Genomic DNA, 18,538 nt, shown 5'->3' with positions numbered 1-18,538 from the left:
ATGGCCACCTGGCCGGCAGCCCACCCATCCTTGCCGGACGGCGAACAGTGGGATTGGTCATTGCATCAAGAGAACCTGCGCGCACACCTGGCACGGGCGCAGAGCAAGCACAAGAAATTTGCTGACCTGAACCGAACTGAGCGAGTGTTTCAAGTGGGAGATCAGGTTCTTCTGAAGCTTCAACCCTATGTTCAGGAATCAGTGGCAAGTCGCCCCTGTCCAAAGCTGGCATTCAAGTTCTTCGGCCCTTTCTCCGTTGTCGCGAAGATTGGCCCCTCGGCGTACAAGCTGGATCTGCCTGATGACAGCAGAATTCATCCAGTGTTTCACGTCTCGCAGTTGAAACCATTCACGCCCAACTACAGCCCAATGTTCTCTGAACTACCTGTCACTACTGATCTGTCGACTGGCAAGACAATGCTAGTGGAGATCGTGGACCGAAGAATGATGAATAAAGGCAATGCGCCTGTGATTCAGCTTCAAGTGGCTTGGGACACGGTTCTGCCGTCTACGACATGGGAGGACTACGATGTGCTTCGCCGGCGTTACCCGCAAGCAAGCATTTGGGAAGACGACGCAATGGAGGAGGGAGCGACTTCTCAAGGAGGGGAGAATGTCACCACGGTAGTGCGTGGCACCACCGCGTGACAGCCAGTTGGCCGAGCCAAGTGTCGCGTGCGTGTGTGAGCCAGTTGTATGTGTGTGTGTGTGGCCAGGGGCCAGGGTGTTGGGTACTTAACCCCTGGAGGGGCGATGTATTGGACAGGATGTTGTTTAGTGAACTAATTCCCTCACCTCGCTTTCTCTCTCGCTCATCCCCTTCCTCACGCCATCCTCGTCCCCTTTCCCCCTTCCTGCCTACTCTGGTCGCCTCGATCCAGATCGGGGCGTGACAGGTTGGCACAATTAAGGAAACCAAGTTATGTCTTCTCCGTCATCATGCATGGAGTTGTGAATATGACTGACTTGGGTTATTCAGTCAGCGTGATCGATCAATGAAGTTCTATGGTAAGTTGGCCAGTCAAAATTCAGACATTCATTGCCGATCTATGGCTGCATATTCCTGTCATGTCGACCAAAATATAGGCAATGTATTACTGTAGAACAGCATCAGGAAGGAAGAGTGATTGTGATGTTGGCTAGCTGAATTTTCTCCTAACTCCGCGCCTGCACTGAAAGGATGCAAGTCGCCATCCAAACGATCGAGACACGCATGAACCTACTCGTAATATCAGAAGCAGTTATATATGGACATGTATGCAGATTCAACCGTCAGGTGGGTCCCAGATCGCAGCACTCGTAAAATGACACTCTCTGGGACATAGAGTGCAAAAGTGAAGAAGACTAAGCACCCAAGGAACTATGAGAGACTGACGATGAGGAAAACTGAAGAAAGACCAAGTAACTAGTAAGAAACAAAGAAAGTAAAAAAGAAACAAATACTAAGAAACTGACAAAAAAAGAAGACTGAACCAAGAGTGAGGACTGCGAGACTAGAGAAATGAAGAAAGATGAACTTCAAAACAGAAGGGGAACCCCCTTAGAGGAATAAGAAGACCGAACACTAGAAAATGACGACACGAAAAACACCAACACAGCTGAAGACGAACGAAGTGACTAAGAAACAGAATAAGCAAATATATGATGAAGCAATGTAATGAAATGAACAACAAATGCATGATTCGATTACCAGAGAAAACATCGTACCAACGCTGTGTACATTTAACCTTTTAATATGATATAAGAAAATAAATCATGATTAATGATGAAAAACAAACACATCCAGATGCACTGCAAGATTTATTTTTTGAAAAAAAAGCATCAAATGAAAAACCTCAGTTAAGATATCCGACTCCGTCCAAAATTTTGGGACTCCTTTCAATCATTTAACAGACTACTGGTAAAAAAAAGGGGGGGGGGGGGGGGGGGGGGGGGGGTCAGCAAAAACTGAATCTCTTCAATATTAACAGAGAACGGGGAAAAAAGGAGAAGCATCTCTTTCCTGAACAAGCCAATTAAAGTACGGCAACCACATAAAAGCAAGAAAAAATAAATTTACTACTTCATCGCTTGATAAGCTGCTTTCTTCGTAACTTTCATCATTTGATAATCCATAGCCAGAATCATCCCCTGGATGAGTGTGAACCCCACCAGGCAATCTTTATGTGCTATGTCAACAAACAAATGGATGGGTATAAAAAAAACAGCGGAATCAATCGTCTAAACACAATAACTAATTGGTCCATGTTATCGATTCACACCATGTAAATATAGCAATTTCTGACAGAATGAGGTCATGAAACCATAAAAATACAGAGTATACCTTTTAAATCCACCTTAAATTTAACACAGGAAAATATAATGTAAATTTTACTTGGTTTTCTTTTATGAGAATAGAAGAATGGTATAAACGTAAGATTTCAAATTTCAAATCTGTGAAAGAAATGAATTCTGTGAACCAACCATACATTCTTGACTAAACTAGCAGACAAGGTTGCGGATATTAGTTGTAGTCTGCAGGTGGTCTCAATGACCTGCTAACAAAGTTGTAATGAATTGCATGCCAGCAATAAACTTTACACTGCTATCTTTTAAACAATGAAATACAAGGCTATCTTTTGTCATCAAAGCAAGAGCTAGAGACACAAATATATTAGTTGTAGGCTTGTAGCCTACACATGGTCTGAGCTTACAATACGACTTTGAGCAGTAGAAACAAGTACAAACTAAGCACAACACACAAAAACTAGTAACATTCAAGGGTCTTGTACATTTGCAAAATCAATTTTAATCTTTGGCCCGGTCACCACCTCCTCAGTCCTGGGTTGCTCCAGAGTCGGTACAAATCAATACTATTCCTGAAGTGAGTAGACCATTCTGCTGAGCGGCATAAGGGTGTGACAACACAGACAAGCAAGGGCGGACACGTTCTTTTGGCTTTGGACAGAGGGTGACACAATCTTCAGAAGGGCTACCTAACACACTTGGAGCATCCACACAAGGATCTGTCAAAGGGATCAGCAATTGACAAATTATGGGTATGCACATGGTTAGTGAATTTCAGGTCCATATCATCTTTTAGTTCAATTCGAGCGTCTTGAGAAGCTCTATTCTCAACTTGTAGCTGCCTATGTTGACAACAAACCCATTCTTCGTTGCCAATTTGAAAGAATCCGATTTCCATTTCTTTCAGCACTTTTGCATTCAAAATAAAGAACTTAGCAAGGTTAGTAAATGCCCTCCTGTCACCATTGTAATTCTTCAACACCACTTCTTTTAGATGGAGCTCAAGGCATCGAACTGGATCCAATGGACCATGCTTCCACACATAATTTACATCCTTGTGCCGATTCAACTGGGGATAGGAAAAACATATGATATAAAGATAGTTGTTAACAAATTTGCAGCTAAATACTAGTAGTTCACTAGATCGCAATTCTGAACCAATGCTGTTTTGACATTTCTAGCAATAAATATGAGTACTCACAATGACATAGAGCTTCTCCAAGCAGGGGAAGCACTTCAAGAAGTCAACAACCACACTCAGATTAGGGCCAATAGAGTCAAGAACCAAAATCTTCATTGAGTGTATTTTGGTTGTCAAGCTGACAGCAATCATCTTCTGGGGAAAAACAAAACAAGTGCAATGTAAGAATAATAGCATGCCTAGAGGAATGTTGAATGCACGATTGTCCTTGTCCTTGCCGCTACCTGAAAGACTGTGGTTCCAAGGTGGAGTGTAGATATGTGTTCAGACAAGAAGCCAAGTATCTCCAGTTTAGGAGCCTGGATCACTCGTATGGTCGCCGGACTAGAGTCTGGATAAATTGGTAACAATCTCTCAAGGCAAGGGGCGTCGTCAATGACCAGCTCCTGGAAGGCGACGACACCTTTCACACAAGGAGCATAGAAGCCGATGCCCCTGTGCGTCGGCGAGCTGATGCAAAGGCGACCAAAGCCCATGTTGTGCAGCGAGACACTTTGCAGAACAGCGCAGCCAGAGATCATGCTTTGCAGAGATTGCTCCAAGATGTCGACGTCAAAGAGGATGAGCTGTTTGAGGTGCGGGAAGCTCGGCAGCCACCGAGGCTGAGCACGTGCAGTGTGGGCGTGAAGCGGGTCAGCGAGTGCCGTGACTGCGGGTAGTACTGGTGCTTCTCCAGGTTGATGACCTCGAGGTCTTGGAGGCCAGTGAGGGAGCCGGAGCGGAACCAGCCGTCGACCTCGTCCAGGTTGTCGGGGGAGAAGAGGAGGTGGAGCGAGAAGCGGCGTGCCGGGCCGGGGTGTTCGGAGAGGATCCTGGAGACCAGCGCGGCGCGCGAATCGTCGCGTGAGAGGGCACGATCCGCCACGAGGTTGAGCGGCGCGTCGGAGGAGCGCCAGAGGGGGCGCCAGCGGCGGGAGAGGGCCTGCGTGCGGGCGCCGTCCTTGGTGCGTGTTGGAATATTAGGCAAGTTCATAATTAATCCCAGTAAATAATTTATGACTAGAAGAGATACTAGCATGCAATAATCTAGCAAACTAGAAGAACAGCAAGACATGCATAACAGCAGCAAACACGTAACAATAGCTGTAGAAACAGACATGAACAGAGGGTGTTGGACGTACTGATCGTTAGCTATTATGGGTGCGACAGTGTTGATGACGATGTTGGCGACGATCTGCTGCTGACGGCAATGAATACGACGATGAGTAGCACTGCCCGACTTGGACGGAAGACGGCCCGTGATGACGAATTTGAGCAGTCGCGCACAGCGCTTCCCAAAAACCTAATTCGTCCTCTCCCGGTGCAGGATCACAAAGACGAACGGTTCCGGAGCCTGCTCTCCCACGCGCCGATGCACGCCGGCGTTTGGGATGGAGTAGACTACGATGGCGGCGCGCCACGCCACGCCACGGCCCGGCCAGGCGAGCGAGCGCGCGCGTGTGGTTTTCTCTTTCTCTTCTCACACACCACTTAGAGTGGTGGAGAGAACCCACTATATAAAGAGGTCCAACTCTTCTTCAACTTCCGGGGTGGGACTAAACTTAGCACCACCACTTGCCATTTTACACATGGGCTTTGAGATTTCAGAAATTGCTATGGGCCTAGCCCATTAATTCTAACAATCCCCCACCAGATCTCAAATACCCATTTAGAGATTTGCCTTCTCTCACCACTTGTTTAATATACCAGTGTTTCAGCAGAGATTGTTAAGTTGAACTTCTGCCTAGAACTTTAAGCTACATCCATTCACAACTTGACAATGGACTATGCCTTGAATTGCTAGTTTTGTGTGAACAGGTTTCACTCAAAGTCTTAACCAGTACCTGACCGCCAGTAGGCTACCCCGCGGTTTGGAGCTTATACGTCATACTCCCTGGTCTCTTCGTGAGCTTACTAGAGATCACCCAAATCTCATAGACTGCGACGTTTACAGTCAGAACTCATATAGGTGTGTTCTTTCAAGACTGCTCTGTAGGACAGCATCTTTGCTAATTATAGCCAATAGAACCACATTAAGGCATGTTGCCAACCTGCCTTACAGATCTGAGCCTTACAGCTCTGAGAGTTTTGCATCTTCACTTGGAGACGATCATAAGTTATTACTCTCCTCAGTTAACCAATAGATTGTTCTTCCCAGATCATAATTCACGGGATCTCCGATCACAAAGGTTGGGTTACTACTATGGTGTAACATCTATGGGTCGCATACCCATCTCCCTCGATGCAATATCTATCACATTTCGTGATAGTCCCTTTGTAAAGGGATCTGCCAGGTTTTTGTCTGTTTGTATATACGTAACAGTTATTACTCCGGAGTTTCTCAACTTCCTGACAGACTTCAAACGTCTTTTCACGTGTCTTGATGACTTTGCATTATCTTTAGAATTGTTCACTTTAGCGATAACCGTTTGGTTATCACAATTCATAAGAATAGCCGGTACAGGTTTTTCAACAACCGGCAAGTCCATCAAGAGCTCACGCAGCCATTCTGCCTCAACAGTAGCTGTGTCCAAAGCAGTTAATTCTGCTTCCATAGTTGACCTCGTCAATATGGTTTGCTTGCAAGACCTCCATGACACTGCGCCACCACCATGAGTAAATACATACCCACTTGTTGCGTAAAGTACATCAACATCGGAGATCCAATTTGAATCACTATATCCTTCTAGCACAGCAGGATGCCCTGAATAAGTAATTCCGTAACTCATAGTACCTCTCAGATAGCGCAAGACCCTTTCTAGTGCATGCCAATGATCATCACCCGGGTTGGACATGAACCTACTCAGTTTGCTCACAGCAAAAGAGATATCTGGTCTTGTAGCGCTAGCTAAGTACATGAGTGAACCGACAATTTGAGAGTATCTTAATTGATCTCTCGTTTCTTTCTTGTTCTTTCTGAGTGTCACGCTGGGATCATAAGGTGTTGGAGAAGGCTTGCTATCCATAAAACCGAATCGGTTCAAGACCTTCTCAATATAGTGAGATTGCGTTAATGTAATCCCACTCTCATCCTTAATAAGTTTGATGTTTAGAATTACATCGGCTTCTCCCAGATCTTTCATGTCAAAACTTTTTGATAGAAAAGACTTGACCTCATTAATTGCATTAATGTTTGTACCAAAGATCAGTATGTCGTCCACATACAAACATAATATGACACTATTGCCCCACCATGGCGATAGTAAACACACCTATCAGCCTCGTTAATGACAAATCGTGCCGAAGTCAGAGTTCTTTCAAACTTCTCATGCCATTGCTTAGGTGCCTGTTTCAGACCATACAAAGATTTTAACAACTTGCACACCTTTCTCTCTTCACCCTTAACCACAAACCCGTCAGGCTGATCCATATAGATCTCCTCTTCCAACTCTCCATTGAGAAAAGCTGTCTTTACATCCATTTGATGAATGATAAGACCATAAGAGGCAGCCAAGGAAAGTAACACTCGAATGGTGGTCATTCTAGCAACGGGTGAATAGGTGTCAAAGTAATCTTCGCCTTCTTTCTGAGTGTAGCCCTTGGCCACTAGCCGCGCCTTGTACTTATCAATAGTACCATCAGGCTTTAGCTTCTTTTTGAACACCCACTTACAGCCCACAGGTTTACAACCATATGGTCTATCAGTTAGTTCCCAAGTTCCATTAGAAAGAATTGAGTCCATCTCATTATGAACAGCTTCTTTCCAATCATCTACATCCGGAGATGCATATGCTTCTGCAATCGTCTTGGGTGTGTCGTCCACAAGGTATACAATGAAATCATCACCAAAGGATTTTGCACTCCTTTGTCTCTTGTTCCTTCTAGGAATTTCATTGTTATCCTTCTCAAGGACTTCCTCATGTGATTGTTCGAAATATTCATCAGTTGTACTAGATTCAGGAATTATCTCAGAAGAAAATCTAGCAATGCTATGCATATCTTTCATAGGAAATATGTTCTCAAAAAATGTTGCATCACGAGATTCCATTATAGTATCAACATGCATATCAGGTACTTCAGATTTTACCACTAAAAACCTATAAGCAATGCTCCGTTGAGCATACCCTAGAAAGACACAATCCACTGTCTTTGGTCCAAGTTTGCGTTTCTTAGGAATAGGAATATTGACCTTTGCCAAACATCCCCAAGTGCGCAAATAAGAAAGTGATGGTTTTCTCCCAACCCACTCCTCATAAGGGGTTTTCTCCTTATTATTGTTGGGAACTCTATTCAGGACATGACATGAAGTCAATAGAGCCTCCCCCCACCATGCCTTAGATAAACCAGCAGTGTCTAACATGGCATTCACCAAGTCAGTCAATGTGCGGTTTTTCCTCTCGGCCACTCCATTTGATTGAGGTGAATAGGGAGGCGTCCTCTCATGAATAATACCATGTTCCTCACAAAATTCATCAAAAACTTTTGGAAAATACTCTCCACCACGATCGGACCTAAGACGCTTGATCTTTCTCTCTAGTTGATTTTCAACTTCAGCTTTATAGATTTTAAAGTAGTCTAATGCTTCATCTTTAGTTTGCAACAAATAAACATAGCAAAATCTAGTCGCATCATCAATCAAAGTCATGAAATATCTCTTTCCACCTTTTGTCAACACACCATTCATCTCACAAAGATCAGAATGTATGAGTTCTAGAGGTGCCAAGTTTCTCTCCTCGGCAGCCTTATGAGGCTTTCGAGGTTGCTTAGATTGCACACAACTATGGCACTTAGAACCTTTGGCAACTGTGAAGTTCGGAATTAAACTCATGCTGGATAGCCGAGACATTAAACCAAAATTAATATGACATAAACGAGAGTGCCAAATACTTGCATCATCGTTAACACTAGCACAAATTTGGTTTATTGACTTATTGCAAAAATCTGAAAGAGAAAAGTGGAACAAGCCTCCGCACTCATAGCCTTTTCCTATAAATTGTCCAAATCTTGACACGATTACTTTATTGGACTCTAAAACTACCTTAAATCCATCTCGACATAGAAGGGAGCCGCTAACTAGATTCTTGTTCATAGTAGGGACATGCTGCACGTTCCTTAGTTGCACGATCTTTCCCGAAGTAAACTTCAGATCCACCGTGCCAATGCCACGAACAGAAGCATGTGACCCATTCCCTATTAGGACGGAAGAATCCCTTGCGACCTGATAAGAAGTAAACAGGGAGATGTCAGCACACACATGAACGTTAGCACCCGAATCAATCCACCACGAAGATGATTGAAATACTGAAAGCACAGTAGGTAAATTACCATACCCATCAGTTTTGCTAGCGGTCACCATGTTGACAGTCTTGGAGCTTGTTTTCCCTCTGCGGTCTGCACGTTCAGGGCATTCCTTGGAAAAGTGTCCAGGCTTCCCACAGGCATAGCACTCTAGCTCAGCCTTGTTGAACTTCTTCTTCTTGAAGGTAGTAGTCTTGGTAGGCTTGTTGAAAACAGGTTTGTTCTTCCCTTTGTTCTTGTTCTGTGGGTACCTCTGCACCATGTTAGCAGTAGGCTGAACCTCACCTCCTTTTTCAGTAGTATCTTTAGCCCGAGCTTTTTCTTCAACATCAAGAGATGCAATCAGATTTTCAACTGATATCTCATGTCTCTTATGCTTCAGAGTTGTGGCAAAATTCCTTCATGAAGGAGGCAACTTTGCAATCATGCACCCAGCCACGAATTTGTCGGGTAGAACACATTTAAGGAGTTCAAGTTTCTTCACAATGCACTGTATCTCATGAGCTTGTTCAACCACAGAACGGTTATTCACCATCTTGTAGTCATGAAAACTCTCCATGATGTACAGTTCACTGCCTGCATCTGTTGCACCGAATTTTGCATTCAGTGCATCCCACAGAATCTTTCCGTCATTTATGTGCATGTACACATCACACAGACGGTCAGCAAGAACACTCAGAATACATCCCACAAACATAGTATTGGCTTCCTGGAATTTTCTCCGATCTTCGTCGGTCATTCCCTCTGGAGCACCAACACTAGCGTGGAAAACTTTCAGAGCAGTAAGCCAGAGCGTGGTCTTCACCTGCCACCTCTTAAAGTGCACACCGGTAAACTTATCCGGCCTCAGTGCATCAGCGAATCCAGCCATAGTTAACTCAGGAAATTGCCTATAATTAGGTTTTTGGATTGTTGGAATATTAGGCAAGTTCATGATTAATCCCAGTAAATAATTCATGACTAGAAGAGATACTAGCATGCAATAATCTAGCAAACTAGAAGAACAGCAAGACATGCATAACAGCAGCAAACACGTAACAATAGCTGTAGAAACAGACATGAACAGAGGGTGTTGGACGTACTGATCGTTAGCTATTATGGGTGCGACAGTGTTGATGACGATGTTGGCGACGATCTGCTGCTGACGGCAATGAATACGACGATGAGTAGCACCGCCCGACTTGGACGGAAGACGACCCGTGATGACGAATTTGAGCAGTCGCGCACAGCGCTTCCCAAAAACCTAATTCGTCCTCTCTCGGTGCAGGATCACAAAGACGAACGGTTCCGGAGACCTGCTCTCCCACGCGCCGATGCACGCCGACGTTTGGGATGGAGTAGACTACGATGGCGGCGCAAGTTGTGAGATGAGGCAAAACCCTAGGTGTTTTTCGGTGTGTCTCTGGCCGCAACCGGTAGCTGTATATATATTAGGACCAGAGGCGGTATTGTGTCGCGACCACAATCCCAAACCGACTCGGTTTCTAATTCGTATACTTACCGGACAAGTAATCAAAAACTTGTCTGCCAAGACATAAAAATAAAACGGCAAAAGGAAGTTGCGCTCCTGCAAGGAGACGGACCGGATTTCGGCGGACCATTCACGCGCATGTCGCATGTCGCATGTACGCCTCGCCTCGCCTCGCCTCGCCACGCCACGCGAGGCGAGGCGAGCGAGCGCGCGCGTGTGGTTTTCTCTTTCTCTTCTCACACACCACTTAGAGTGGTGGAGAGAACCCACTATATAAAGAGGTCCAACTCTTCTTCAACTTCCGGGGTGGGACTAAACTTAGCACCACCACTTGCCATTTTACACATGGGCTTTGAGATTTCAGAAATTGCTATGGGCCTAGCCCATTAATTCTAACAGTGCGGAGGAGGGAGACGAAGGTGCCGAGCACCGCGGCGGGAAGGCGGCTGATGACGGCGAGGTGGTGGTCGATGTCCCTGCCGGCGCTGCCGCCCGCCGGCGGATCCTGCAGGTCGTCGACACTGACGGGTCCGTGCCTCTTGGGAGTGTGCATTTCAGGGATGGTCGGCGCCGCATCCTCCATTGCCGACGGTTCGCACGGACGAGGGTTTGGTAGGGGATGGGTGCGTGGACTGTGGACTGTGGGGGGGATTTGAGAGAGCGTGTAAACAGCCGGCGGCACAACAGAACCCTAAACCCGCCCAAAGCGATGAGGCACGAGTCACAGCGCAGCCAAGGCCCAGTGAAAGCCTGTTCATGCGATCGTAAGATCAACTCCAACGGGGCGACCCAAACGGACGCGCGCTTTATTAACTTTTTGTCCGTTTGGGTCGGCCAGGAGGACATGCGCGTCCGCATTTTAAAATGGGTCGGCTTGACCGTCCAACGGGGAGGCCGACCAAATGTGCCGGCGTGAAAAAAAAACAAGTTGCATGAAATAAACTTAATTAAACATAAAGTGGCCGGTCAAACGCGGGCGAAAGTCCACCTAAATCTAATAAACATTAAAGAAAACATTAAAAAAAGTCTGCACCCGCCTGCTGCCGCCTCGCATGCTGCCCTAGACGTTGCCGGCCTTGCCCTTGCCCTTGCCGTCGACGCCGCCGTCGTCGGTGAGGTCGATGAAGGCCGAAGCAGGGCCAGCCCACCCGAACGCCGCCTAGTACGCTGCCAGGGCAGCCTCCTCCGGCGTCTGCTGGGGCGGCGGCATTGCGGCCAGCCGCGCGCTCCTCCTCCTCCTCCTCGAGCCGGAGCGCCTCCGCGTCACGTTGCAGCATGGCCTCGTACCGCATCTGCTCCTCGCCGTCGGCCTGCTCCTGGCGGAGCCAGTGCTCCTTCCAGCGCTCGAGGTGGGCCTCCTCCTGCTCCGGCGTCGCGGCGAAGTGGACGGGAGGCACACACCCACTCGCGGTACTGGCCTATCCACGAGTAGGCCTCCTCCGGCCAAGTGGGTGGAGGCGGGGAGCGCTTACGCGTCGGCTCCGGCTCCGGCTTGGGCTGGATGGGCGATGACGATGGCGGTGGCGGCACGAAGAGCGGGGTCTGGACGATGGCAGTGGCAGGGCAAGGGCTTGCTCCATCCCATCCCAGTGCGCGTCCTCCTCGAGGCGGCTAGCCTCCAGCGCGTGCTGCAGGTCCTCCTCGAGGGCGGCTTGGTACTCCGCCTCCGCCTCCACGTCCTCCGGGTCTACCTGCGGGGGCGGCGGTGGGAACGGCGGGGGGACGGCGTCGACACCTGAGCGCCGTTGCTCCTCGTGTTCGAGGGCGAACCATGCCTCCCAGTTGGGGGAGTCGGCGGCGTACTATGGCAGCCGACACTGCTCCGGCGTGAGCTGCGCGCGGCGCCTGCGCACCTCGTCGTCGTGTGCCCGCTGGCTACGCGGAACCCCCGGCACCGGGATCCGCTGCGGATCCAGATGCCAATGGTGCGGCAGCGTGACATCGGGGTACGACAGTGGCTGCGTGTACTCCCAGTGCCACCGCGCTTGGTGCACCGGGATGTGCAGGCGCCGGCGACCAAGGCGGAAACGCGGCGCCGCCGGAGGAGGAGGGGGAAGGGGAGCACGGGAGGACGAGGCATCGGGGGTGCCGCGCTAGGGTTTGCGGTCACCGGCGAGGAAGCAAAGGGAGTGGTGGGGGCCAGATGTGGATGGGAGAAGTGGATGAGGCCAACCCCGCCGCACGCGTGGTTAAAAAAGGACGCTTCCACAGGCTGATGCGTGGGCCCGCTGTCGGTGGTTGTCATAAATAAGACGACCGGTGGCGGTTGGGTGACCGCCAGGTGGGGACGCGGCGGATGGCGAGGAGACGCGCGGCGCGTCCGCTTTGCGTCCGCGCCGACGCATTACAGGCGCAATTTTGGGTCGGAAATGGGTCGGCGCGGACGCCAGGCAGACACGATTTGAGTTTGGGTCAGTATGTTGGGCCTCCACTTTTGTCCGCGCCGACCCAAACGGACGCAGGCGGACGAAATGGGTCCCAAAATAACATAAATGGATTATGTATGAAATTATACGGTTATTTGTGAAAGAAAACAAGAAATTGAAAAAGAACCCAAAATAAAATTAGTGCTAAAAAAGAAATATTAAAATGTAGATAGAAAAAAAGAAGCTCATGGTCATGTTGTTTTTCCATGAATCAAACTATCTAAAAAACTAGAATTCAAATTCTTATGTAATGACGAAGGTGTGGCTAGGTCTCGATCGACTGAGTTTTAGACAAGTCTCGGTTAAGTGACATAACATGCAAAAATATAAAAAGAAAAGTTGAAAAAAAAAATCACACATATCTCAATGTAAGATCTCATGAATATAACATCGAATAAGACCTAACCAAGTCTTATCGATTAAAAAAATAAGACCAACCCAAAGGCTAACCCTCGTTGAGCAACTCCGCGAGCATCGCGCATCCGAGCCGAAACTCAAACTCGAATGGGCTAGCAGCTACCCAGCTGCCCAGCCAACGGGTCGACGCCCCGCCCTCAAGTCTCAGTCGATTGAAATTTAGCAACACTGAATGCTTCAATATCTTGTGAAACCGTCGGTGCGCGAAATCAACGATCCACTCATCACGCGCCTGCTTGGAGACCAAATGGTCTGTGCATGGGCACTCACCACCTTCATCGGTATGCCCGAGATGCCGCGTGGGACCTGCTCGGCGGCACTCACCGGTCACCACGTTCGTCCCACCGTACACACAGCAACAGTGCACCGTGCAGCAGCTAGCTTAATTAGCAAGGACGGTAGCCAGGACAAGTCCCATCGACACGCGCCTTCACAGACACTTTCTCCAGCCTCCCTCCCCCACCCCACGGCAGCGCCGCAGAACGGAAGCGTGCTCCATTATTGGTGCCCAGCGCCGTTGCTCCTCTTCCTCCCTCACCATTCACCAAACACCAATCACTCAGCTGCTTCTTCTCGTTAGCCAACCTAGCTTCTTCACCAGAGAGCAGAGCAGAGCAGATCCAGAGTCAAGGCGGCGGCGGGGAGAGACGGGGTCGGAGAGAGATGGCGGGGGTGGGCGTTGGGACGGGGGCGATGAACTCCCTCCTCGGCAAGCTCACCGCCTTGCTCAGCGACGAGTACAATCTTCTCAAGCGGGTCCGCAAGGAGATCCAGTTCCTCAAGTGCGAGCTGGACAGGATTCAGGCCTTTTTGCACATACTGGCGGACATGGAGAAATTCGACGATCTGACCAAGAAAAGAAGAGATAGCTTGCGCGACCTCAGCTATGAGATGGAGGACTGCATCGACCGCTTCATGGACCGGCTTGGCAACAGAGACGCCAAGCGAGGGTTCATAAAGAGAACTATGCGTCGCCTCAGGACGATGTGGACACGACATGACATCGCAAATCTCGTCAAAGACCTCAAAGCTCGCGTCATGGAGGAGAGTGAGCGGAATGAAAGGTGTATGTGCCTGAGAGTACTCTTGCGCTTGTACGCTATATGTCGCTGTGAAACTGAGATCAATAAAGCTTTTATTGTTGCAAAATTATAGGTACAAGCTTGATGAGAGTTACTATAGTGCAACGAGGACGGTGGAGATAGACCTGAGGATTACCACGCTCCACGAAGAGGTCAATGGCTTGGTGGCAATGGATGGCCGAGTGAAGCACATTACTGCCTTGTTGATGGATGAGAGTATGGAGCTGAAAGTGGTGCCGATTGTCGGATCTGGAGGGTTGGGGAAGACGACCCTGGCCATGAAGGTCTATCGCACGATTGGAGGAGCCTTCCAATGTCAAGCATCTGTGTCTGTGTCACGCACTCTTGATCCGGTGAAGCTGTTGAAGGATATTTTGTCTCAGGTCGATGGAGATGCGTATAAAGAATGTCAGAGTTGGGAGAAAGAACAAGTAACCCGTAAAATCAAACAGATCTTGACCGGAAAGAGGTACCAAGTATATGTGCTTGTATTTGTTTTAAATCTACCTATTCCCCGTCTATAAAAGTACCAAGCATTAATTTTAATCAAAGTTTTTTTTTGTAATTATTTATGGGAGTACCTAGAACTCATCTAGATGAGATATAATTTGGTCTCATTCACCTGGAAAACAAGAATAGATAGAACCCACGTCAGCACACCCGTATCTTGTAGCATCACATCCAATGGCTATAAAAGGTTAATGAGACCAAATTGTATCTCATCTAGATGAGTTCTAGCAAAACTGATTATTTTATTAATCCATATATTTGGAGGACATGAAAGAATTGTTTTTGTAAGATAGTAGCTAGCCTTAACCAGCCTAGATCGAATGGCCAACTCTAGCTGTATTGAGTATGTTCGGTTCCTGGAACATCTAGATTGTTTTCGCATTTACCTCAAACTAGACTTCCCGGCAACATTATGAATTAGCTTTCTATAAAAGTTAGACACACATCAGCCTGGAAGTTTAAGCGGGGACACATAGGTTTGACACATGTTAACAAATTATAATTACTCATTGGTCCTAGAAGTAGTACGATGTACCATAAAAAATCTCATTGCTAGCCAGTGCTTCTAGTGCCGAACTGAATCCAAGCCACACACTCTAGCTTGATCTGCATAATCTCCTGAAGAATACGCTGTCGCACAAATATCAGTCAGAGGGTTAGAACATAAAGCAACTAATCAGTGGCGGAGCTACACCAAAATTCCCAGGGGCCGGAATGCAAAATGTTAACATTTTAAGGGGCAAAATACTAATTTTCCTGCCAGCTAAGTACTGTATTTATTTTTCAGTACAAATCTTGACCTAAAAGAGGTGCTCCTACATTGTTTTGTTCAGTACTCATGTTTAGCCTTAACTATTTATAACCAGAGTAGAGGCGTTGCATCTGAAGAATCCTTCTGGTAGTCATTATATATGTTGACAAAATATGATTGGTATTGATGGTCGTTGTTGTAAACCATCGATCGCTGTTTTGATTACTTCGGGTCTTTTTTTTCATTTTTCTTCGCGTAGGCATAGCTTCGGTCTTACATGACTTTGCTTTACTCCAGTGTGATCCTTGTGTGTGTGTGCGCGCGCGCGTAGTGTTGGTTGTGTGCCTAATTATGCAGAGGTCGGGTGTGTACTCATTGTGTGCTTGGATCACTTGATGCTACATGATGAGTCAATAAAAACGCCCTTTGTCGAAAAAAGATTGATTGATGGAGAAAGGAGTTACTAGAAACTTCAGGAAATATTTTTTTAAAGAAACTTTAGGAAATATTTATGCCAAAAATATCAAATAAAATGCTAAAGGATGCACAAATTTTGGATGCAGGTACTTCATTGTTATTGATGATGTATGGAAAGAAGAACATTGGAAATTGCTCAAGTCAGCATTTCCTGAGAATAATAATGGTAGTAGAATAATTACTACTACACGCATTACTGATGTAGCTAATGGGTGTTGTTCCAACTCTAGTGGTCAACCCTATAAAATGGAACCTCTAGATGATGTTGCTTCTCGGAAATTGTTCTTCAAAAGAATTTTCAGCTCAGATGATTCTTGTCCCGCTGAACTGAAAGATGTTTCTACTAGGATCTTAGAAAAATGTGGCGGTCTACCACTGGCTATAATTACGTTTGCAAGTTTGCTTTCCAATAAGACACATAAGAAGGATGAATGGGAGAGACTGCAAGAATCCATTGGTACTGGTCCTTCGCTTGATAGTGATGGGAACTTAAAAGGGATGAAAGATATATTGTTACTTAGTTACTGGGATCTTCCACACCACCTGAAGACTTGTTTGTTGTACTTGTGTATATATCCAGAGGACTGCAGGATCAAGTGTGAAGAACTGAAATGGAAATGGGTGGCTGAAGGATTCCTTGATAGACGATGGGGACGTCTAGATGAGGTAGCAGAGAACTGTATCAATGAACTTATTAATAGAAATATGATCCAGCCAATTGATATTGATGATGATGGTACTGTGAAATATTGTCGAGTCCATGATATGGTGCTTGACCTTATCATATCTTTATCAGATGAGGAGAATTTTGCCACTGTATTAAATGGACGTATCTGCAATTCTTTTCCAAGCAAGATTCGTCGTCTGTCCATGCAATCTAGTGGCAAAGAGCATAAAGGGGCAGTTGGGGCAATTACAGAGACCAAGATACATATTCGCTCATTGACTGTGTTTGAGTCAGATAAGCCGATAGTACCCCATCTTGTGGACTTCCATGCTTTGCGGGTGTTGGATCTTTTTGGATGTGATTCGTTGGAAAACAAGCATGTAAAACACATAGGTAGTTCGCGTCAGCTGAGGTATTTGAGAATTGGCTATTCTAAGATTACTGAGCTTCCTGTTGAAATCGGAAAGCTGCAGCACTTAGAGACTCTCGATTTGAGATGCTGTTATTCACTTCTAAGAGTGCCATCAACTGTTGTGGAGTTGCAGAAATTGGTACGCCTGTTTGTTGGCAATAAAACACAATTACCTGCAAGTGGGTTCCGGAGTCTGCAAGCCTTGGAGGAGTTACAATTCAACGAAACTGACGACCCTGTGAGATTCGCTGAGGAAGTAAATGAGTCAGGCAAATGCAACCTTCGCTATCTTCACACTGGCGAAGTGATGGTCAAGTGTCTGCTCTGTAACCCATGCAGCACCTACCCGTGCCTCCAGGTTCTTAAAATTCAGCCAGCTATTGGAATGGTTCCTAGGGGAATAGCCTCTCTCAAGAATCTGGTGAAACTGTTCATGATTGTCAATGAATTTGATCAAGAGGATCTCCAAGCCCTTATGGGCATGCCTTCTCTGGCCCATCTTCAGCTATGCGTTAAATGGGCCATCAAAGAAGAAAAGCTGACCGTGGGTAGTAATGGATTCAAACTGCTAAAGTTCTTCGACTTCCAATATTTGGATACCATGTTTCCTCATTCTTTCGAGGAACCAATGTCACCGGGTGGACTGCGGCTAACATTTGCACCAGGTGCTGTGCCAGCACTCCGACGGATCCGTTTTGACTTGGACCCCATGTGGGTGGCGTTAGACTTTTTTGCAAACTTGGGTGTCGAATATTTTTCAGTCCTTGCACACCTCGAGATCGTAATTAGTTGTTTTCAAGCAGCTCCAGGCAGGGTGAAGGCTCTGGAGTGTTCCATTGAAAAAGTAATCAAATTGAACCCTGACCGTGAAATCTGTGTCAGGAGAATCGCAAAAGATCAGATGATGAAGGATTTGCTCGATCGTATGCTGCAGCACCTCAATTTGTAATAGAATTAGCTGCAGTCATTGTTTTCAATCTACTAATTCGTGAATTGTGTGTTGAGACTTACTTGGATTAGATTTGTCTTTTATTTCTTCAGTTTTTCTTCTTCTTAAACTTAATATACGCATTTGGCTTGACGTGAGTTGTTATGCGTGGAGTACTGCTAGCTCCATGGGGATAAATGTGTGGGTGTTTGTAAAATTGCACTTCTTATCACCTGGCAGTTTTGTTGTGGACAGACTTTCTTAGATTGACTAACACAACCGTCAGTGCGTTTGCTTTATCTCCACTGCTTAGTTTGGTATGTGCTGTTTCAGGCGTGTACTGTGATGCATAGGTTAGTGATGAGGTCTAGTGAAGTGACAGTGCATGCCCTGAAGCTAGTATGTTGCCAAGTGTTCCTAAACGATGGAACATGCACTCAGTGAGCGGCATGGGCTCCGGGTTGGCATGCGCGTGCTCAGGGAGTTTGCTCCATTGCAAATGTATCCCCGAAGCATGGATTAACCATTGTTTTTTTTCGATGATCAGGGGCCTCCCCCCGGCTCCAAATTTCATTGAGAAATAAAAGTCCACGAGTACCACGAAGACATACCAGTGAACTCTAAAGCAGGGGGCTACTCCACCCAGCATCATAACAGCTCCAGATTTAGCTAAACGACAAATTCTACTACAGA

At 46.7% G+C, this 18,538-nt stretch overlaps 2 protein-coding genes across 2 annotated transcripts; one reads left to right on the top strand and one right to left on the bottom strand.

Annotated features, from left to right (window-relative positions):
• Window positions 1-2,971: 2,971 nt before the first annotated feature.
• LOC109777219 (uncharacterized) lies at window positions 2,972-10,758 on the bottom strand. The gene is made up of 5 exons (XM_020335861.1): window positions 10,573-10,758; window positions 4,173-4,427; window positions 3,712-4,089; window positions 3,488-3,622; window positions 2,972-3,355 (listed from the first exon to the last, which is right to left on the bottom strand). The coding sequence occupies exons 1-5, from the start codon at window positions 10,756-10,758 to the stop codon at window positions 2,972-2,974; spliced, it is 1,338 nt and encodes a 445-aa protein (XP_020191450.1).
• Window positions 10,759-13,406: 2,648 nt separating this feature from the next.
• On the top strand, window positions 13,407-18,062 carry LOC109777210 (disease resistance protein Pik-2). Its single transcript, XM_020335850.4, has 3 exons — window positions 13,407-14,082; window positions 14,174-14,569; window positions 15,925-18,062. Exons 1-3 carry the CDS (start codon window positions 13,682-13,684, stop codon window positions 17,864-17,866), a joined length of 2,739 nt encoding a protein of 912 aa, XP_020191439.1. The 5' UTR covers window positions 13,407-13,681; the 3' UTR covers window positions 17,867-18,062.
• The last annotated feature ends 476 nt before the right edge of the window (window positions 18,063-18,538 follow it).

This window comes from Aegilops tauschii, chromosome 1, assembly GCF_002575655.3.
Source record: "Aegilops tauschii subsp. strangulata cultivar AL8/78 chromosome 1, Aet v6.0, whole genome shotgun sequence".
NCBI classification, from domain to species: domain Eukaryota; kingdom Viridiplantae; phylum Streptophyta; class Magnoliopsida; order Poales; family Poaceae; genus Aegilops; species Aegilops tauschii.
This window is presented reverse-complemented; position numbering and strand designations above follow the sequence as displayed.

Coding starts and splice junctions, on each gene's coding strand:
- LOC109777210 (XM_020335850.4), top strand. CDS start 13,682: ATGGCGGGGGTGGGCGTTGGGACGGGGGCGATGAACTCCCTCCTCGGC. Junction 14,083..14,173: donor GAGAGTGAGCGGAATGAAAG/GTGTATGTGCCT, acceptor GCAAAATTATAG/GTACAAGCTTGATGAGAGTT. Junction 14,570..15,924: donor CAGATCTTGACCGGAAAGAG/GTACCAAGTATA, acceptor TTTTGGATGCAG/GTACTTCATTGTTATTGATG.
- LOC109777219 (XM_020335861.1), bottom strand. CDS start 10,758: ATGGAGGATGCGGCGCCGACCATCCCTGAAATGCACACTCCCAAGAGG. Junction 3,623..3,711: donor TTGGAACCACAGTCTTTCAG/GTAGCGGCAAGG, acceptor GTTTTTCCCCAG/AAGATGATTGCTGTCAGCTT. Junction 3,356..3,487: donor TGGAGAAGCTCTATGTCATT/GTGAGTACTCAT, acceptor TCCTATCCCCAG/TTGAATCGGCACAAGGATGT.